Below are 22,924 nucleotides of genomic sequence, written 5' to 3' on the forward strand. Positions count from 1 at the left end.
TCCTGATAACAAGTCATCTCTGACAGACACTGAAATCCTTCTCCAGCTGTTGCAAAGTCACAGATTCACATCCAGAAGCACATTTCTGTATATTCCTGTCAGACCCCTGCAGTATAAATAGCTCCACTTGTTATGAAGGAAAATGTTTGCAGTGACTATCTCAGTGTGACTTGTCCTCCACAGTGTGTGTGTGTGTGTGTTTGTATATGTATATGTAAGTGTGCTCTCTCTCTCTCTCTCTCTCTCTCTCTCTCCTCTCTCCCTCTCCCTCCCTCCACCTCTGCCTGCCTGTCAGCCTGCCTCCACCACGTAGCAGCTTCCTGGCAGCGGCAGCCGCTTGTGTCTACTCTCCCTCCTCTCTGACACACACTCACACTACTCAGTAGCCCATGTAGAACCACGTAGCACCAGCTTTGGATTTTAACCACCACCAACACCACCACCACCACCAACGGCACCAGCAGCACCAGCAGCGGCGGCAGCGGCAGCAGGAGCAGCGGCGGCGGCAGCAGCAGCAGCCGGAGCGGCTATGGATCTCTTTGAATTCGACTTTTTCAGAGACTGGGAGCTTGAACAACCATGGTAAGTCCTGCACACGCTGCTTTATCATCCTCTAATGTGCGTCTTTAATGTGGACTTGCTTTAAAGGGGGGATGAGCGGACATGGCATCCCAGCTTTTTTAAAAAAAAAAATTTTTATCATTGAGATGTAGAGGCAGTCAAAGTGAGTCCGGGAGAGATCGTGCAAACCGTCTTTCTTTGTCACCGCTGATGCTTGAGACGTAGCCTGCACACGCACACACACACGCACACATGCACATACACACGCGCAAAGACACACACGCACGCATGCACGCAGCGCACAGCCGGCTCTTACTGTCTCATTGTGATATTAAGGAATGTTTGATTCGACGGTGAGGGCGCACCGGGTCGTGTGACGGAGCGGTGACACGGTGATGTAGGGGGACAGAGCAGACAGCGTCGGGGGGGGGGGCAGCGCAGACAGAAGTTTGACAGCGCCTCAGAGGCTCATCTGATCCTCTCGGTAAACAAGAGTTGAGGTGAGCTGCACAGATGCTGCCGGTCGGGCTGGTTCACGGGGACGCACGGTGGAGGAGAGAAGTTGTGTGTGTGTGTGCTGAGCATGAGGCGCTTGAACTTGACGTGCCTCCTGTTGTACGATGATGCTGAGTAACTTCATTTAATGAGTCATGGGCACTGTGCTGTAGTGGCCCCTGCTCAGGCTGACATGCTGCTGTCTGCAGGCTGGTACAGTGAGTGGTGTCTTCTGGAGTTGGTCAGATGATTGGTGGGTACATCGATTTGTTGACTGGCAAAATTGATCAGTCAGTGTTTAGGTAATCTGCCGATTGTCATATTTTTAAAGGGGCACTGTGTAGTTTTTGAGAGGAAATTCAAAATCGGAATTTTAATATTTACAGTATTAATGAGGTGATAATACAAACTTATTTATTTTTTCATTATCTGAATAAACAAGCTGTTCTCAGAGGAAAATGAGGTCCCCAGAACACTGTTTGAAGCTTGAAAGGTGGCAGGGTCCGCCACATGTAAACAAAGTAAAACAGAATGAAACTGTGTTGGCCTTTAAAGGAGCACTGTGCAGTTTTAGGGAAGACATTTTAATCAGAAGAGAAAGATCTTACTTTACAGATTTTTTTGCCTAAACAAACTAAAAACACAAACTATCTTTGTTTTCATGACTGAATAAACAAACTGACTTGTTTATATGTGGTGGACCCTGCCACCTTTCTAGCTTCAAACAGTGTTCTGGGGACATTATTTTCCTCTGAAAACAGCTTGTTTAATCAGTTATGGAAAAATGGAAATTATTGGTTTGTATTATTGCCTTGTATTATAGAGTTTGTTTATTTCGTTTGTTTAGGCATAAAAAAAATAAGTCAATGCAGATCTTTCTCTTCAAATTACAGTTTTTTTTCACATAGTGCACCTTTAAGTTAACAGTTGTAGATCACAGTAAACTGATATCTTTGGGCTCTAGACTGTTAGACAAAACAGGACATTTGAAGTTGTCACCTCGGTCTCTTAGAACTTGTGACGGGCAGTTTCCACGAGAGCCCGGCCGATATAGTGGTTGGCTGATATTGCTATTGATTCCCAGTGACATTTACTGTTTTAGTGCAGTGATGTCATCTTGGACAACAAATGTTATTGTTAAAGTATCCCCTATTTGAGGTTCCAAAAAAATTTTTTATATCGGCCGACAAATATCAGTATCAGAATCTTTTTCTGATATCAGCCTCCAAAATTGAGTATCACTTGGGCTCTCATATCCACTTTTTTGACATTTTATTGACTAAATTATTCATCATAAAATAAAAAAAAATCAGCAGATAATAGCTTGTTACAGATATATCTCTATCATGCATATGTTGGCCGATAAGTAACAAGGTTTCAGATCATTTCACCATTATATATTTTGTCCACCAGAGAGCTCTGACAAGGTGATTGTTACTGTGTCAAACGTCCCACCAGTATGTATCATGGTCACGATAAAAACTAGAGTGGCGCCCAGTAGAACGCGTGCACGATGAGTTATGCACGATACGGATTTTTTTCAGCTGACCGATAACCGATAATTACCTGCTTCTCATGGCCGATACGATAAGATAAATAATACTGATTCACATTTTTGTGTTGTAAAAAGATGCTTCTAAGCTGTAGTTTATGCACACCTGAGGGTAAGAAAAGGCTAAGTTGTAGTGAGCAAAGATGGTGGACTTGATATTCCATATTCTGCCTCTTTTCCTTCTCTGTGTTTACTGGCAGATCGCAAACCAACTTTCACCTTGCAAACAGCCACCTGCTGTATCAGAGTTTGTATATGCTTCATATTATTGGCTAGAATTTCCCCACAAATAAAGTATTATCAAATTTTAGCCGATAATTTATTGGTCTGATATATGCCTTGCATCCCTACGTTTAATTCAGTCAAGCCTAATCCAATATCAAACTCAATATCCCTGTATCGTTCTAAATTTTAAACCTCCCATAACTACTTAACCATAATTTAAACTCACCAGATCGAGGATCAAAATCCATGCATTATTCCCGGAGAAATTAACGAAAATGTGGAAGAAAGTGAGAAAAAAAATCCCTGGATCCGCACTAAAAGTTAACTGGGTCTATTCTGGGCCGAGACCCATCCTCCATCCAAGTTTCGTGGATGTCCGTTCAGTAGTTTTTGTGTAATCCTGCATACAAACCAACAAACAATTGGCCACGGGTGAAAAGATAACCTGAAATATCTCTGGGGTCCATATCAAGATTGTTTGTTTACGTAGAAAACAATTACACTTGTCCTTTATATCGGTATCAAACATTTTTTCAGTATCAGCATAAAAAAAATCAGTATGAGTCGGGCTTTGTTCTGTAACTAAAATAATTGTTAGTTGCAGCTATGATCCATACGGCACAATCTTACATTTTCCTACATTACAATGTGTGAGAGTGAAGTCGCTTCACATGCAGCAGAGGAACAAAGACTCGTGTGGAGAGAGATGCTGTTTAAGGCTTTTAACACCAGGAGGCCAAAAGACGACCGAGAGGCTGTCAGCTGACAGAAGTCAGATATAATTTTGTTTCTTCACATGATCTGGACTTTATTACAACATTTGTACAGAAATTAGACGTATTGAAGGTGAAAAAGCAGAGCAGCTGGTCAGCAGCACCCTTGGTTGTTACTGTCTAGCTCCCACTGTTATATACTGCTTCAATCAAATCCCTTTACAATTCAGCCTCTCATTCAGCCATTTACTGCCAACGCTGAAATCAGTGGACGACTCATTCTACCTGCTCAGCCACAGCCACTTTACTGTGTGTGTGAGAGGTGATGGGGAGTCCATGTATGCTCAGGTATAAATTCCCTCTGGAGGAATAGAAATGAGAAAAGGGCAAGGCATGACTAAAACCATTCAAACACGGAGCATGAATGTGATATAAAGTGATGAAAAGTCCTCAGGAAACTGCTCTGTATTCACTGAATAAAAAAATCCACGTGTCATGTTATGAAAAACATTATCAGACCTGTTTCCTTACAGGGTTTACATGCTGTATAAATACTGTATTGAATATGTTTTGGGGCTGTAAGCTGACTAAATAATGACGAGGATTGTAGGAGCAGCCTTTCTACTTCAGCTATGTATTATATTGGGAGCACAATAACTTGGCAACCGTGTTGCTGTTTTGAATGCGTATATTCCAGCGGGGAGAATCTGACACACACTGCTGTCCCTCAGCAGCCACCATGGAAGGGCCCTGGAGCAAGGTACTTAACCCCCCGCTGCTGGAGCTGAGCTGCACGGGGCTCAACAGCAAGCTCAGGGTGTCTACACATGTAACCCTCCCCCTGCCAGCACTCCATCACACCGCTGCTGTCAGTTGGTCCAAAACATAAAAAAAAAAAAAAGAAGCTTTATTACATAAAAGAAAACACAGAAAAGAAACAGCTGATTTAAAAAGAGAAAACAATAAGCAGAGCTGCTGTTGGCTTGATCAGCTGAAAGGTGAAACCTGAAGACACGAAGACCCTCCTTGACCTATGATTACAAGGGTCTGGCATAGTAAAACAAGGTCTATCTCCTTTAGCTGTCCTGAGCTCGTAGGGACACCAGAGAAATAGAGCACTGCCAAGTTCAACCAGCTGCACCACTTGAGACCGTCCTCTTCAGAAAAATGGTAGCATTGGATGTTTGCTCAAAAGCCTAAAACAACCTGTGCTTATGTAGGATGCTGAATGATGTTTTTCCACACTGTTCATAGCGTGGAAACCATCTCTTTTATATCTCTGGCTGTCCTGGATCATTGGATCTCAGGCTAGGTTCAGGACTTCAGGAGTCACAAGATAAATCCAACACATCCTCATAACTAAACTACTGAACAGATGAATTGTCAGTGTAAGTGTAAATACTTGGTTAGGTTAAGTCAAGAAAACTGTATGGTAAGGTTTCATGAAAACATTGTGGTTTTGGTTAAAATCACTACAGTCTGTAACTATTGTTACCTATGTTACCTAAATAATTTACATTACGTTATTTAACTCCCTATACCAACTTTTTTTTCTTTATAGTTCTCCTCCTCACTTCCTCCTTTGCAGCTGTAATCATTACTACAGCCTCTAGAGGTCGCTGCCTAACAACAAACGTAAATATGGGTCAGAATGAGCTGCTTTCATTTGAGATATAAGGTTGTTTCTCTGATGAGGACGGGCTGAACACTTGTAACATTTCTGGAAGGAGATGACAAACACTGTAGTCCAAAGAGGCACCAGATCATGAAATGCTTACATTAGAAGTAAGAAGTTGCCAATTTTCTGCCCAATAAAATGACTTTTATTGTTTTATCATGGATGATATGGTTCATGAAACTAAGGGCTTTCCGTTTGCTTCATGTCTAGAGATTTTTGGATCGTCAGATTGTCTGCCACCTGCACCCCCGACACCTTTCTGACGCAGTTTTTTAAAACTTTCAGCAACCGACAATCACACCCACTTCACACAGAAAATCAGCCAGGTATGCAGAAGTGTGAAAGACAAGTTTGAGCTTCTTTGTCAAGCTCTCTTTTTACGTTCTCCACTCAACCACCTCCGTCACATTTCATGCAGTATGTGCAAACAAGTGCTACACCACAAAAGCTTTGGAGTGGAGTCTGTCTGAGACTTATCTTTACTTGTATGATCCATTGTGTTGAGACCACAAAGACTTGTGAAAGAAAGATTGTGGAAGAGTCTTTGAGCGCGGCCCTCCGGAGAGGGTACAAACACTTTCTCCTTTAAATATGGTCGACTTGAATAAACAGATTCATTTCAAGCATACTGAATCCTAAAACCAGCCAAATAGGAATAATACAATAAATTCAGCCGTTCCTCCACGGTCAAGGCCAAAGGAAACACGATGAAATGTATTTGGTCGGGAATGGAGCCAGTTCAGCACAAGATGTTGCTGCTCCAAACCGTCTGCTCTCATCCAGCGTCTTTTAGCAACAGCTCTTTGATGTAGCTGACACCTCAAAATGGACTCAACTGTCCAAGATTATAAAGAGGAGAGCACTTCTGCTGTAGGAAGAACACCAGAATTAGAGAGAGAGAGTTATTTTCAATTGGACTTATTTTTCTTAGATTTTACAGGCACAAAAGCTGACACACACCTTCAATAGAAGCCATGAAAATCAGTCAGATTGGAGTTAAAAGTCTGTCACTCGCCATTGATGTGCGGCTCCGGTTTGACAGTGGATTTTCCCTTTAAGGGAGAGCGAAAACAATCTTGAAGCTCCCCACGCCTTTGTTAAATCTGAACGAATCCAACACTGTAGGTCTCCTCCTCCTCCTCCTCCTGAAGAAATACCCTTTCATCTCCTCTCCTCTTTGTTGCTCTTTCTCCCTCCTCCTCCTCCTCCTCCTCCTCCCATCTCGCTCCTTGTTTCATTCTCTTGCTCGGAGATCTGAAGGCTTTGTATAATTGTAATAGGGCTTGCATTGAATGTTGCGCACTCCTCGCTGTAATTGCCCATCATGTAGCCGGCTAATCATGGCAGTGGAATCTGGGGGAGATCGCTTTGAATGTTAATTGACACTGATGGTGATTGGTTGAACCATTTAGGTAGTTAATTAGGGAATTGATTACACATATCGTCAGCGTGGAATTGTAAGATTCCAGCTGCGCGTTTCGGAGCTTAAAAGTTCACATCTGCGGGAAGACTATTATTATTATTAGTTTATTTTTAATTTGTTTGGTTTCTTTTGTATGCTGCTTTAAAATGTACAAATTGGATTAAAAGTGTTGCCGTCGCAGTCAAAAGATCTGCAGGAAAAAGTGGTGACAGAGTCAATTTATAGTCAGTGCATTCAGTGTTCAGTCTCACGGTCCAATATTCAATCTGCCCGTCAATCCTCGCAAGCTCTCAATCAGCGCCGTCACACATGTGAGCTCTGTTCGCACAAAATCATTCATCACACAGAAACGTCCATCCTCGCCAAACCAGCTCCGCTCGATGACACTTCACACCAACATCATCAACAGCTCACAGGCTGTGAAAGGAAGCTGTGTCTCATCCCAAGCTGGAACAAACAAATGCTCCAAAACCAACAGCAGATAGCACTGAAGGAAGCTTTCTATCTGGAAGAAATCCTTTTCATCCCTCACTGCTGGGACAATTATCCCTCAGGGCTGTGCAATGGAAGCTCTGTCAGCAGGTGTGAACCACGGTGAAGAAGCTGGGAAAACCAGTCCGATCAACTGGAGGCCATTTGGGAGGAAGCAGGAGCTGTCCGTGGTCATGCAGCCTCAAAACAAAATATGCATACATTTTTTTATTTTACTTTTAGCTGTATTGTTGTGCTTTTAGTCCTAATTCTACCTTAACTAATTATAAAGAGAAACATATCAAAAACTACCATTAAATGAATATGTTCACAACTAAAATGTTGCTAGATAAAAAGAGGTGATAAACTCAACGGGTTGGAAAAAACTTGGAAAAACACTAACATTTTATGAAGGCACGGGCAGAATGAAAAAGGCTGAATAAACAAAACAGAAAAAAGTGATCCTGGGTGTCAACCCATGAGTAATTCAAGATGTAATATGTAGGAATTCTGAATTCAAATGTGTAAAAGCGACAAGACATTTGTTATGTATTTGGTTACTCGTGTACTGACATCGTCCTAAATGTTTCCAGCAATGTTCAAACCAGAGAAATTCACAAGTTTGCTCAAGGTGTGTTTGCTTTTGTTGCCATCGCTACTTCCAGGATAGGGAAGCCAGCGAACAAGACTGAACAAAACTTTAAAACATTAACCTTGTTCGTGAACATTTTTGCCTGAGTCACATCAGATAGAGTTTCATCAGCAGTGGTGGTTGTTTAATTGGGTATTCAAGTTTGACTACAGGATAGATAGATAGATAGATAGATAATTGTGTATTGTAATAGTTTGTGTTACTCACGCAGTGGTTATCTGTCCCTAAAAGCCAGATTAAGGTGTGTGTGTCTGTGTGTTTAAATTCAGGTCAACTCTCAGTGAACTCAGCACTCACCAGATATCCTTGTTCTCTCTCTTCTTTTTCCCGTTTCCTCTCTGTAACGTTACGTCCATGAAGTAAAGTACATTCAGTGGTGGTTCCTCATATGGGCAATATGGGCAGACGCCCAGGGCGGCCTTTCTGGAGGGGCGGCATGAGCGCCAGCCAAAAAAAAAAAAAAAAAAGCGAGCGGACATTCGCCCACAGTAATCGGCTCTGTAGCGGCCGCCTCTGGGCTTATCTAATCTCGGCGGATGCCAACCCGTACCGGCTGCCTTAAATTTGTTTGCATTCATTTCATCCGGTTTTTGTATTGCTCCTCCTGTTGGTAAACAGCTCTGGATCAGAGCAGAATCAGAGGTGACTCTGGGTGTTTACTCCTCCAGAAGGTCTGGCTCTGCATCCGACTCTCTAGCAGGCTCTGAGTGGCTGCAGCGGTCGCACCGCCCAGCGGTTTTGTTTTGTTCTGATAGCACCCTAGCCGCAGAAGTTATATATTGTATATTTAAGAATAGGGCTGCAAAAAAACAATTATTTCATTAGTGATTAATCTGTAAACTGCTTTTCTGATTTAAACAATGCGTTGTTGAAAACAAAAGTATATAATTCCAGAATATAGTGACAATATATGTCAACATTGCTCAGAGCCTTTAAAGCTTTCTTGCTATCTAACAGCTGACAGCTACAGATAAAAACGCAGCTCACGAGTACTGTGAGAATCAACCAAAACGACATTTCAGAAAGTAAAACAAAAACAGTGAGCTGAAAGATGCTGCAGATGCTGGTGAGTCTCTGTGGGTTCATCACACAGTTGTTTAATTCCTGGTCAGTAAAAAGAAATTGATTGGAGCTGCTTTGAGAGAGTGTTTCCAGATTTAAAAAAAAACAAAAGAAAACTGTCCGGTTTCATGTGAATTTAATGTATCCCAGAAGTATTTATTCAATTCTGTGCCAAACAGCAATTGTGAGGGATTGTCGGTGATCCACTGCAGACTTGGACTGAATGTTTTTCCTCGCTACAAAGGATGTAATATTATACAGATGTGTCTTTCCAGCTGTTTATACATTTTAACAATCAAGTCTAAGTAATAATGAGACTGGATCTCCAAACAAACTTAAAATATTTTTTCAGTTTCTTTTAGGATTTAGATCCAGTATCACCACAACATGACACGAGGCTGTAAACAGTCGGTTCAAGTATCACATCTGTGACACATTAGGATTATAAAAGGGTAAGCGGTGATGTCAATTGTTCTTACAGATGTCTTTCACATGTCAAAATCACTCGGCAGCCTTCGTCGCAAAAGATATCCGTAGAAACACAAGAAGTAAAACAGCTTCATCAAAGCAGAGGAGGAGATAATAAAATGCCTCAATTTCTGGAATCTTTAGAAATCATAATTAAGGAGTCGGAGCCTTTGAGGGAATTGTTCAGCAGACACTTATATTATCACATCACACACATTCAAAACGCTTTTTATCTTCATGCTTTAAAATCATTTTTGATAATTAGGGTAAAAATCAGTTGTAGAACTCGTTTAAGACAGAGGTCAACTGTTAAAACTTTATCATTGAGTAAATCCAGAGCCTATGTGTGGATGAGAGAGTTTGCACTTGCTCCACATAAAGAGCTAAGCCATCTGTTCACTTTCCTATAAGAAAATGAAATATCAACCATCTGGATGGGATATAAAATCCTCAGCAGAACATTTATCTTCATCAGTAAAAGTTTGCCCAACCAAGATATAAGGAGAGTGCATCCCCTCCCCCTCTACCAAACTTCAGTTCACATGTTAGCGTGCAGATGGCCTGTGTGAGGATGTGATTTTGAAAAAAAGGAAACAGTGGGCCATTAACGACAAGAAGAAATGAGTGATTATACATATAATAAGAGTTTACTGCTCTGTATGTTTTCTATAGCTTCATTAATTGCAGGCAGAAATAAATGAGTATGAAGGGAACTAAACATAGCAGTTATATCTTCATTTTACTCACTAAGCACTTATAATTCATGGTTTATTCGAAGGTTTTGTCACATTTTTCCCTGCTGTACCACCACGTTCATAGACGTAATAAAGAAAGAGCTTTTTCCTTAACATTTCTTCAGCAGATGTATGGTAACCTTGCATAATATAAGTGATATTAAATACCATACCAATGTATCTTTGATAGAATAAAGCAATAAAAAGGGCAACCTGAAACGAAACCAAACCACCAATAAGAAACTGAGCATTTCAACTTCAAAAAATCTGAGTTTGCCTTTGATAATTCAAATAATAAAAACTATCCAAGCCCAGAAGACTTTATCTAAAACTGAATGTGAGGCTGATCCACCCAACCTCAGTCGTCACATCACAGTCATTCCTAAACTAGCGTATGAATATAAGCGAACCATATTAAGGAATAAACGATTCAAACCCATGTCCGAAATGTCCAGAAACATGCAGTCAGCCATCTGTCTCATGCAGGGAAGATTTGAATTCTGCGTCTTCTTAAGGGGTGTCGAAGGTCTTGGAGGCTCCATCAGCCATAATTTGCACCTCAGCAGGATACAGTAACGCATATGTTCTGTTATATGCTAGGCTCCCAGAGCATCAACTTCACCTTGTCAGACTTTACATGGCCCTTGTTGCAGAAATGATGAAATCTAATTATCACTGGCCAAGGGCATTGACTGATCTGATCTAGCTGTGGGTGTGATTTACCCGCTCTAGCATAATGTGCCCTCATTTAATCTGGTAACCAGTTCTGAATGAACTAAGAACCCCTTTTACCGCTTCAGAAATCCCAGTATTGTGAATACCGTGACCGAATCTGTAGTCTTGTGAAGTTTCAAGGTTCAAGGTGATCTGTTTGTCATTATACAACACGCAACGGCTTGATATGGGATGATGATGAAAACAGGTCTCTGTAAAGATGCAGGCGGAAGCTTTCACATGGCTTGGCCAGCCTGAGTCCCATTTTTACATTTCATTTTCCTGTGACCAGACTTTTGCCAGGAGCAGCCTCAAGCTTAAACTGGATTAGCATGACTCCCATCCTGTATGTCTTCCTCTCCTCCCTTGGGTGGTCTGGCTGGTCAGGTTGGATGGTGGAACAATACAGTGGGCAGTGATGGGTCCACTGCTCTTAATCCAAAATCCATGCATGCTTACTTTTCCAATTCTTCAATTTCCAGAAATGACTTTATTATCAGTGAAATTCATGCTAGCTTTGGCTGAGGATATCATGTAGGGCTGGGCAATATATTGATGTTATATCGTTATCATGGTATGAGACTATTTATCATCTTAGATATTGGATATCTTTATATCCTGATGTATTTTCCTGGTTTTAAAGGCTGCATAACAGAAAAGTGATGTAACTTTCTGAACTGACCAGACTGTTGTATGTTCTAATACCCTTTGACAGTGCTACTGCCTGACTGTTTTTAAAAATACACATCATCATTCACCGTTGTCAGTGACACACATTTCACTTTTAGTTAAGCTAGCTAGCAAAGTTTAACAACATGGACATAAGGAAATGGCTCAAAACCACATCCACACCTTCAGAATCGACTACAGGATTTACTCCATCAAACTCAGAACATCCATCAGTTTCCAAAATCCTCCAGGCTCCATCAAGGGCGACCAACAATGTTTCTTAGAGTTTTGTGTTGCTGTTTAGGTTAGGTTAAGGCAACAAAAATACTTGGTTATGTTTAGGTAAGAAAATACCTGTTTAGGTTTAGGCAACAAAAGTACTTGGTTAGGTTAAGGTAAACATGGTTTGGGTTAAAATAGACTCTTTCATAACGTTAAACATGAAAGTATAACTTCTCCTATGTGCATAATTTTTTGGCCCTCAACCCTTGCAAAGTTTGACATTATAAAAACTTGATTTGTCAGTTTCAGTGATGGTCCTGGAGCAATACAAACACAGTGATATCAGATTATGCCAATATAGCTATAAGCTATATCACCATTATTATGGATAGGAATTTATTTTAAATGATTGCATAAATTGGATCAGTTACAATCAATAAAGTTACAGTTACAGTTAGACTGTAACACACACTTTATTATTTATAGTCAATAAAAAAGGGTAGATTTTGATTTTGATTTATTTGTAGTGTATTAAAAAAAATTAAATGAACTTAAATTAAGGTACATTTTAAACATTTAATGAAGCTACAATTAAGAAAAATCAACATGAATACACCCACAGCAAATAAAGATGACAAACATCAGACTAAAAGACCCAACAGGCACTCAGTGGCTCAACGAGGTGCAATAAAAAGTCACTCATGAGTGCAGCTCGAGTACTTAGACTGAGGTATGTCTCTCTGAGCTGCAATATCTTTATTAAAAACGACTGATAGAAGAGAAGACAGAGTGTTCCCTGGATCAAAAGCTGTTTAAAACATTTCACTTGTTAGCTGCCAGTTTACCAAATAAACAGGAGTGGAGAGGGCTGCTCTGTGTTGAGATATTATTTTCTGTTAATGGTGTGCAAAAATGCAATTGCCTTGTCAATAGATGTGACTAAAAGCCTTGTAAGTACTAATTAGACCATAAAGCAGAATAGCTGTACTGTGCCGGATCTTCCCCAAGGGATCAGATCACCAGGCTTCTGTTGTAGCTGCTGTTCTAATATTGGCAGAGTTTCCCACCTTTTAATACTTGTATTCATCTGTGTAGTTATTGCTCCAGAGTCCTTTTTATGTCTTTTTTTTTTAAAGATTACTTTTGGGGTGGTTTTCTTTATCAGAGAATACACAGTGGAGAGATAAGGGGAGGCTTAGCTGTTGGAGAGTTTTTGAACCACATTCAAACCCACAAGAAGCACAAATATGATGTGGAAATTGGCAAAGATTGTAATATTAATCAAACATGTATCAGCATACAGTAGCTGGATATTTATTTGGGGGATTTTTTCAATGATATTTTATTTATGTGGTAATGCATGTATTTAATTAGTAAACTATTTGTCTCAGATGATGGTCCTCATTTACTGTGAGAATTGAATTAGGAATGGGTCAGATTAAGTAATGAGGAGCTTGCTCGAAATTACATTCCTAATTTGTTGTTAAAACTAATTAAGAATTACTTTAATTAGTTAATCAAGTATTTGCTTGAAGTGCTGTTTCTTTAATTTGTTGTGAGACATTAATTAGTGATTAGTTTAATTAGTTAATGAAGTACAGTGTTTACTCTGTAACACTAATTCAGACAGCAGACATGTGTCATGATGATGTTAATTCATTATGATGTGATTGTGCGTGATGATAACTGATTTATTGACCAACCACTTTTACAACCACTGCTACTCTTTCTATCACTGATATTAAGATCATCGTCTTTACTACACTATCTTTGAAAAACTCTCTTAACTGCTGTAACTTATTAAAAAACAACATTCAGTCTCATACATAATAGAAGTCGTGACTGGGCAAGGCATATCAGCAAGACTGTGTGTGCGTGTGTGCGTGTGTGTGTGTCTGTGTGTGTGTGTGTGTACGTGTGCGTGTGTGCGTGTGTGTGTGTGTGTGTGTGTGTGTGTGTGTTGGAGGGTTTCGAGAAAGAGAGAGCACAAGAGAGCGAGAGACTTGGCAGTCAACACCAGGTAGCTTCTGCCCTCGTGCCCCCAAGATACCAAGACAATGCACACACACACACACACGCGCACACACACACACACACACACACACACCCCAGGTCCCGAGGATGGCAGAGCCATCTGCCAAGAGGAGCATGGTGCTGAGGAATGATAACACATGCACATAAAAACACACACGTGCACGCACACACACACACACACACACACACACACACACACACACACACACACACAGTCTCTTTCTGTCTTTCTTTCTTTGAAACACACACACAAACACACACACATGCACACACACTAGTTCTCTCCTCTCTGCAGCAGTTGGCAGTTGATACTGCTGATACCTACTTTGTGGCTGTATATCTGTATAAATGTTCACAGACATATTGGAAAGCTGTCAGGCTGTCTGTCAGAGGGATGTTTTAGCCTTCTGAACTCAAACGTTTGAGCAGGTTCATTTAGTCCAACATCATTACGGTGAAAACACCAAGAGGTTGTGATGTTTCTAGCACAGGAGTGCTGCACATGTCCCCCCATGCCTGTCCTGGACCTGCAGTAAATATTTACAAATAGATAAATGCAGATTGCAGAGGGAAAAGCTTCCTCAAGGTTTCCATCAGACCAGTGTGCACACGGCATGCACAGGTCAGGTACCACTGAGGACACTGAGGTCATGTCCTCCACATTTATTCGTGGGAATTTTAAAAGGTTGTCTCCTGGCGGTGAATCTACAGTGGAGGTTACAGTTTGTCCAATAATAAACTAAACTGTAAAGCTCCTGTGTCTTGCGTTGCAGCTGCTGAATTAAAGTTAAGGTGACGTCTGTGGGACACAATCTCACACTGCTCCATCAGCAGTTGCAAATGTAGATAAACTGTGCTAGTTGTGTAAGCACCGACACTGCTCTGGTAGTCCGGCTAGCTGCACAGCTAACTGAGCTAACAAGCTAACAGAAGCTACAGTCATGGATGTTTAAAAACAACACAGTCAGCAGCAGTTAGCAGTTACTCTGTTAAGTATTGATTCAAGGTGGCCAACTCTTACGTATTGCACCTTTAATAAAAACATTATGTTAAACCTTATGATAGGACTTAGACCTGAACTTCTGATCAACCCAGTTCTATCGTGGTGAATTTTCATCATTGGGATAATCGTGAATTTCCTCACATGAATAACTTGAAAAAGCCCTCTACCTTGCTGTCATACAGTCCTATACTGTTTTTTCTTGTTTATTTTGAAATCCCTGTCACCATGGCTTGCACATTGTTAAAGTGAAGGTGAGTAAAAACTGTGGCTCCAAACTAAAAGACGACAGATAGATGGGGTTACCACCATTCATTTAGCCTTCATCTGTGCAGGAAGACCTTATGATTTATGATTACTTATTCAGGATTCTTTGATTGTCTTTCACTTAAAAATCTGTGAGGCCATACAAATATTTGTTTCCAAACAGTATGTAAGGTTAAAGTGATTCCAGTATGTTTCAGTGCAAATTTAGTTTTATTTTAAAGTTGTAAGAATATTTTGATAATTATTAAGAGGCTTTGTCTTTTTCCAGGCCACCATTTTAAATAAGAACTTGTTCTTAACGACATACCTGCTTAAATAAAGGTCAAATAAATTACATAAATAAAATAAAACTATCGAGATGGTATTGTGAGCTGTGATGATGTTGGACAAGATAATCATGACATGACATTTTAATATTGTCCCATGCCTGGTACAGATACAGTACAGATACAGATAACGCTGTACTCGCTCATCTCTTATAAATATATTTATTCAGTTCTGTATATCGCCCAACAACCTCGCAATTACATGCGTATCGTTGAAAAATAGACTTGAAGCTTTATAAATGCTTCAGGTTGTGGTCACACCAGTAAGACGCATCTAAGACGCAAGACTGCACAGAGCCGCTGCACACAGCTGCAGTGATTTGAAAGTGAAAAACGCGACTGATACTCCTACAGTTTAGGCATGGGGTTGTCAAATATTCAAAAATTTGAATCCCGGCAGCGCTTTACGATTTGGCTTGTGTGTGTGTCTGACTGGACTGACTAGAGTGAGTTGGCCTCACAGAACAGCAGATTAAATGCTGAATTCAAAATTAAAGGGAAATAATAAAAGTGACTTTGAAAGCAGGGAGGCACTGAGGAAGTGAGAGCGAGGCGGAGACGGAGAGGGCTAATGACGTAGCTTTTCTAGCCGAGGCCAATTTACTGTGAGGTTTCCAAAGGTCATCTCCTACATGGAGGCCTGTCTGTGACAAATTACATTATTTACAGCGGGTAGAAAGAGGCAGCGAGACCCGGAGAAACACAGAGAGTAAAGAAAGAGGGAGGGAGGGCGAGAGTGTGTGTTTGACTGTAATTGGTCTACAGTGTTAACACGAGAACCCTGAAGACATTTGCTAACTCTTTGCCTAATGATGCTCTTATCAAAGAACAACACCTGCATTTTTTGACACGGGACTGCTTCGTCCTACTTGCCATAAAGGGGTGTTTTACAGCAACATTTTGATGTTTTAATTTTGAGCGCATGTTGGACTGTACACTGCAGAGTCAGCTGATTCAACCGGCTCCTGTGGGACCGTTAAAATGACTCGTTTCAAAAAGGAATTTCAGGTAATTATCCGACAGCATCATTGCTTAAACCGCCGTCTCTTTTACCTTTCTCTTTCTATGAGACAGAATCTTTTTAACTGGCTGCCAGTTCATCAAAGCTTTATAACTTACTGCCATAAACACTTGATGTCATGCAGGTAAATCTTTTCAGAGAAAACCCCTGTGGAGCGGAGGAAGTGATGTGTTTGATGTTTCCCATTAGCTTGTCTTGAGGAGCGGTGGGTATTAAGCATGAGCAGCGTGGCTGGACAGAAAAAAAGGAAGCGGGCGCCACCTACAGAAACTCCAACGGCAGAAAAACCAAAGAAACAGAGATCACATGCACTTTTTGACTGACAAGTGAACTCTGGAAAGTGCAGAGCAGAAGCTGTTTGATTGACAGGGAATCCATGGAAGCAGCCACAGATGGAGACAAAACCTGCGTCAAACCCTGAAATTTGTGAGATGATATAACATTTACAGTCTGTTACATTGTAGTGCAAGATGACGACGTGTTAATGCGTGTTTTATCTCGCGCTCCGTAATGATAATTCCTTTTGTTTCATTTTCTCACTACATACAACAAAGTCGACCACCAGCCGGTGAGATGAAGACATTTCAGTGGTTCTTATTCCCCCTGAAGGAAAGGACCCAGTTCCCCAAAGACCAGATTAGTGTGTATGTACGTCTGTGTGTCCCCTGGGCTATCCAGAGAAAGGAAGAGCCAAAGGGATTAGTAGTTAAATGGTTTGGGACTAGGGAATGAACAGAAATATTAATATTTAGATTTAACTTCTTCAAGGAAATGTCTTACATGAATAAAGCATAATATTTGATTAACGTCCCACTGTAAAAGCACCAAAAATTTACTTTTTTGTTATTACCACTGCAGTACCCGTTTAAAATGTGCCTGTTTGGAACAGGCAGGTTGGCTTCAGTTGAAGCAGTTTTTCTTTTCTTTTTTTGGTAAAACTTATTTACAACACAGCAATATTACAACGCGTTTTAGACGTGTTGGACTGATGATAGCTGTTTTCTCTCTACAGACAATAGCTAGCTTAATAATGTTTTTCGATTCTAGCTAGCTAGCTTGCTTAGCTTAGAACAGTAGTAACCATATGTGCTGCTGTTCTTTTTTTTCTGCAAAAATGTTAAAGGAGTGGTTTAGATATTAAGTCTGCACCAACAGAAGCTCCTGGAGGAAAAAACTGCTCCTGAAACGCCTCGTCGGTAGTCCCGCCTTTAATTGCGTGACTTTGTGACATCACACTACGTCACAGAGTCACACACTTGCACTTGCAATTTAATTTATGCCTAGCAGGTAGTTTGGCACAGAATAACTGATTTAGCACAGGTGCTCTGTTGTTTGTAGCGGTGCTGGCTCAGGCGTATGTGAGCTGACCAATCAGAACAGACTGGGTATTCAGGAGGGGGGCCTTAAAGAGACAGGAGCTACAACAGAGCGGGGAATATAGTGCAGACTCATGTGTTCTTTCAGCATTAAAACATTTAAACCTATTATAGTAGGAACCCAAAATAAAGGAACCTGAAAAATATAATATATAATGAAGTAATTGCATAATGAAATATGTCTCCTTTAACTCAACATTTCACACGGCATTACATTGCTTATATCCCTGCAGGAGAAAATCAATTCCGATCTAATGACAACACTAAGCTTCTTAAGTGTCGTTCACTAAGGTTAATAAATAAGAGAGCTAATACCTTTTTATTGATACTCAAAGTTGATTGTCAAAAGGATCCCGGTCCTTATTTTCTCCTCCACTGCTCCTCTGTGTCCTCTGTCTCTGTCACTCCTGCTCTCCTTCAGGACATTTAGTACCTCTTTATCAACTAATTCATAATTATCCCGTGTCTCTCTCTGCCTTTTACTTCAGTGTCTCCCCTCTCTTTCCTCTTTCTGTTAACCTTTTCCTATCTCTCTCACCCCTCTTCCTCTCCCCTGCCTTCCTTCACAGGCCTGCTAATACATTTGTTATCAACCTACTCCCTAATTAACATGCCCCCTCTCTGTCTGAGGCGCTCCTATCTCTATTACTCTGTCGAGATGTCTTATTCACTCCCTCCTATTTCATTCTGACTTTTTTCTCCTTTCCGCATTTTCCCTTTCTGTCTTTCTCATTTTTTTGAATAGATGAATTTCAGGACGGCTCCTCACCTTCACTTCTGAGGCTCTATTATCTACAGACAGACAATTTGTCTGTCTGAAAGCCAGCAGGACACAGAGATCCATTTTCTGTGTGAATGTGGGAGCTTGTGTATCTCGATCTCTCATGGCTTCTCTTGCTTTGGCGGTGTCTCTCAGTATGTCTGTGTTTTTTTGTGTGTGTGTGTGTGTGTGTGTGTGTGTGTACCAGCCTAGTGGTTCTCAAGCTGTGGTCTGAGTCTCAGAGTCCTTGGCAGGCTCCCATGCTGGGTTCATGGGGCGTCTGTGTGATAGCTATTAGCATTTGCTTTAAATGTTGACCTATGACATCTCCTCCCCAGTGGTATAGCTCTTAAAGTCCTATATCTACCCTTGAAAAGAAAGGAAAATCTCATTTGTTTTGTACATTTGACATCAGGAAACAGCTCACAGCAGAAAACACTGAACGTTTGTTGTAGAGGAATTATTTTTACAGCCTTTAACTGACATCAACATTGCTAACAGTGCTACAAATGTATGCTTTCTTCCCTACACCCCCCCCCCACACACACACACACATCCAGTCTACACCTCCAAGCATGCCTGCAACTATAAACACACACACACACACACACACACACACACACACACACACACACACAGACGCACACACACACACACCCTCAATCGAAAATTCTGGTGTTTATCCAGCACATGAACAACAGTATTAAATTACAATAGAGCCATAGTTCATAGCTGTGAGTACAGACTGGGAGTGTGTTGTTTAGTCTGCTGCCATGCTCTGGACTTGTCTACAACTGCTACCACATTGTGTAACTCTTTATTACTCTGCCAGCGTAAGTCAGGCGTGCCAGTCCATTACTTTCCAAAATAAAGTGAATATATTCTGGAAAACAATAGAGCAATTTAGTAATAGTTCAAACCCTTTTGGTGTTAGTGTTTTGTGGCAGTGCCATTAAGTATTATATAGTGCAGTGGGGATGTGTTGGTTCTGATGTTGAATTGTGGTATAAGGCCATGTTAGCTACAGCTATTTCATCTAATAAGACCATTGTGTTGCCATGGTGGGGTGTCAAAATCAAAAATCTAGGGTCGTCCTGCAGAAAAGCTGCTGTCTTAAATTTTGCTGCTGTCCAGTGTGATGTCATCCGGCAAGCGCCCGAGTTGGCCAATCAAACTAAGAGTATACGAACATGCCTGCTTGATTATTTGTAACGTGAATGCGCTATAGTTCACCATTAAATGACCGTCGAACTGGACCTTGTGTTATTGAAACAGTATGTTCTTTTGGTAATTTTATGATATATCATATTTTTCTGGGTCCTTTCCTGACAATATCTTTTGACAAATAACTTAACTTTGTGCCCAAACTTTAAAAAAATTAAGTGGTTTTTGGTTGACTCTGGACCATCCTGACCAGTTTTCTCTCAGCAGCACGGGATAGTTTGTGTTTTCTTCCTGATTGTGGCAGTGACACAACCGTGCCATGCACTTTATACTTAAACAGCTGTTTGTACAGTTGATCTTGGGACCTGTAACTGCTTTGAAATGGCTCCAAGTGACTTTCCTGATCAAATCGATACTGTGCTCTTTCAGGTCAATACTGATTTCTGACTTTCCCATTGTGGTGTTTGTAGCTGAGTCTAGTGGGTGAATCAAACAAGCCCCATTAAAATGGGCCCAGAAAAGTCACCAAGCTGTTATCAATCAGAATCACTCAGAAGAAGTTCAGAGACCATGCTATAAAGAACATTTGATTCACAAAACTTTCTATAATCACTAAAATTGACTGTTCAAGTTACTGTATGTATACTTTTGATCCAGCAGATTTGGTAACATTTTCAGAACACTTATAATAAATTCAGGTTTGAACCAAACTTCATGAATGTTTTTTATGAAAAAGCAGTGTGTGTTCCTCTCTTTACAAGTGTAAATAAACTTTTGACCACGACTGTACATGCATTTGAAAGTCCTGTGCTCCATCCATCCCTGACCTCCTCCCTATAGAGAGGTGCTGTCCATGCGAATGATGTTGATCTTGCTAAAACGGCTAGCTGGTTGCCATGGTAATGGATTACGTCCAACTATTAACTACGCCCCAGTTGTCTGTTTGGAGAAAAATGTCAACTGTTAAACAGGAAGTAACATTGGCTGGAGTGGGGCTATAACTCTGAACACCTGCTGAGCATATAGAGAGCCAAAGTGAAACCAGAACTACCAGGATCTGTCCCATAAGTGGGAAAACTTTTTGCAAAAACAAAATTTACTAAAAAAATAAACCTTGGACAACAATATGGTTGACTTTGCAGCCTTTGACAAACACGACTTAAAAAGCCCTAGACTATCGCAGATTACATATTGTATTGTCCGTGGCCAAATCGCGGGGCTGCAGTTATTTCAGACATGTTCATCATAACAAACAGAGACGTGCTAACAGTGAGTTACAGAGGCGAGTGGAACAGAGGCTGACCTGGACCTGACAGCTGGGCTTGACTCTCAATGTTTTTGACATTGGTGTCCCAGGTTCATGTCCCAATATGAACCTTCATCACACTTAAGCTTCAACACATTGTATTTATTTGTATTATTTGTATTGTGTTTAGGGATAATTATTAAGGCAGTGAATATTCTGCAGATATAGGTTTTGTGTTATATCACAAAGGAAAACTTCAATGTTGCCTCGTAATTATATTTTACTAACGCAAAGTAGTTTATTGCCGTAACTTGAACGATAATCCTAAACTATCCCTTATTTATAAGTTAAAAAAACAATTGTCGCAGTAAAGAAAAGAAGTTAACAGAAACTTTTTTCCTCCATTCTTAGTTTTGTTTCTCAGTGAGGACTGAGCATCATTAGATACAGTATTTGTTATTCTACCATCCTCGACAAAGAGGTGTATTCAATAATTGTGTGTAATCCTGACTACACTACTGCTAAGCCCAGTAGAGAAAAGAAAAACAACCTTAGTTGAGCCTCATTAACCTGTGGATAGATGGCAGTGGTTTGTTGAGGACAGACTGTAAGCTGTAAGCCTTCACTCTGCCTGCACTGCTACTGGAGAAAATGGCTAACAGGGAGCTCAATCAATACGCAAAGTGTGTGCGTGTGTGTCTGGCTCGTGTGTGTGTTTGCATTATGTGAGTCTGTCTTGTGCACGAGGCTGTCTAAATGAGTATTGATCCCGAGGTGTTGTTTTGTGTATCTGATGGTCTGCTGTGTTTTAGTTTCATTAAGTTTGCCTCACACACACAAATGATGACAGATGAAGTCAACTGAAGCATGATTTTAAAAAGTAGTCTCGGGACATTTTTCAGCTCTTGGGAATTAGAGACCTGATGCATTTTGGGTAGTGTGTGGATTCCCAACTTGAGTCTTTTTTAGTGCTTCAAGTACTCTCACACACACACACACACACACACACACAACAGGACGAGGAGAGACGGAGAGACGGGTCTGTGTCAATACTTGTACACACATTGAAGGCTTGTATTCAACAGAGATTCGATCGCTTTATCCTTGAGCTCACACACACACACACACACACACACACACACACACACATACACACACACACACACACACACACACACACTTGTGCGCTCAGTTGGTCTGACTGTTTGTGTTTACTGTTGTCCAAAATCCCACGTCTATTCACTGGTTTTTCTTAGTTTGTCTTTCAAATGATCTCTTCGATGTGCTCTCATCATTATTTTCCTCTCATGTAGCTCGTCGTGTGTTATTCAATAGATGTCTGGAGGAGAAACACAGATCTTTGTTATGCTTTTTCGGTTCTGCTCTTGAAATAATTAAATATCATTTGTCTCACTCAGTCTCCTGAGATGTGTTTGATCCTGATGAAATAAATTCCTTAACCAGTAACTGCAATGTACTCTGTTGCCACCAGATCAATATCTACTCAATACATCAGTCTAATAATACCCTTGAATTGCGATTGTAGTATAATTGTATGGCAAAGTATAGTGAGAATACAGCAAGATGCATCCGAGGGGCCATTTGTTTTTTTAAAATTTTAAATCAAATTTTCCGTTTATTTTATTTTATATTTATCATCATTTTTATTGCTTGTTTTTATCTTTTAGTATTTTAACTATTCATTTTATTGCAATTGGTTTGCCTGTTTTTATACGTTACATATATGTTCAGTCACTTGTAAAGCATTTGTTTGAAAGCTGCTATATAAATAAAGTTGGTTTGATTGATTGATTGATTGATTAAAAGGAAGTTAAAATTATGCTAATTTTTTCATTTACTTTTGAGTGTTACGCTGGATACTTTCTAGACTTTCTAAAATTTTAACTTTCAAATGACACAATCTCCTTAGGACTTCCCAGTAAGTGTTGTAAGTGAATGTCCCTCCAGGCCCCTTGTTATAATAGCCTGTGCCTCAGGAGACATATAGCACAAAGGCACATATTGCAGATTGATTGCTAAAAAAAAAAAGTGTTACATTGTTCTTAGGCGTTTAACTAAGTGATATGAGTT

The 22,924-nt window shown here is 40.4% G+C and overlaps 1 protein-coding gene across 1 annotated transcript in view; it reads left to right on the top strand.

Moving 5' to 3' along the window:
• Nucleotides 1–529: 529 nt before the first annotated feature.
• aff2 (AF4/FMR2 family, member 2) overlaps nucleotides 530–22,924 on the top strand; it is a 168,436-nt gene continuing 146,041 nt past the window's right edge. Inside the window, exon 1 of the mRNA XM_073487330.1 lies at nucleotides 530–582. Coding sequence (XP_073343431.1) covers nucleotides 530–582 — 53 coding nt within the window. The remainder of the gene's footprint in view (nucleotides 583–22,924) is intronic.

This window comes from Pagrus major, chromosome 18 (genome assembly GCF_040436345.1).
Source record: "Pagrus major chromosome 18, Pma_NU_1.0".
Classification (NCBI taxonomy): Eukaryota; Metazoa; Chordata; class Actinopteri; order Spariformes; family Sparidae; genus Pagrus; species Pagrus major.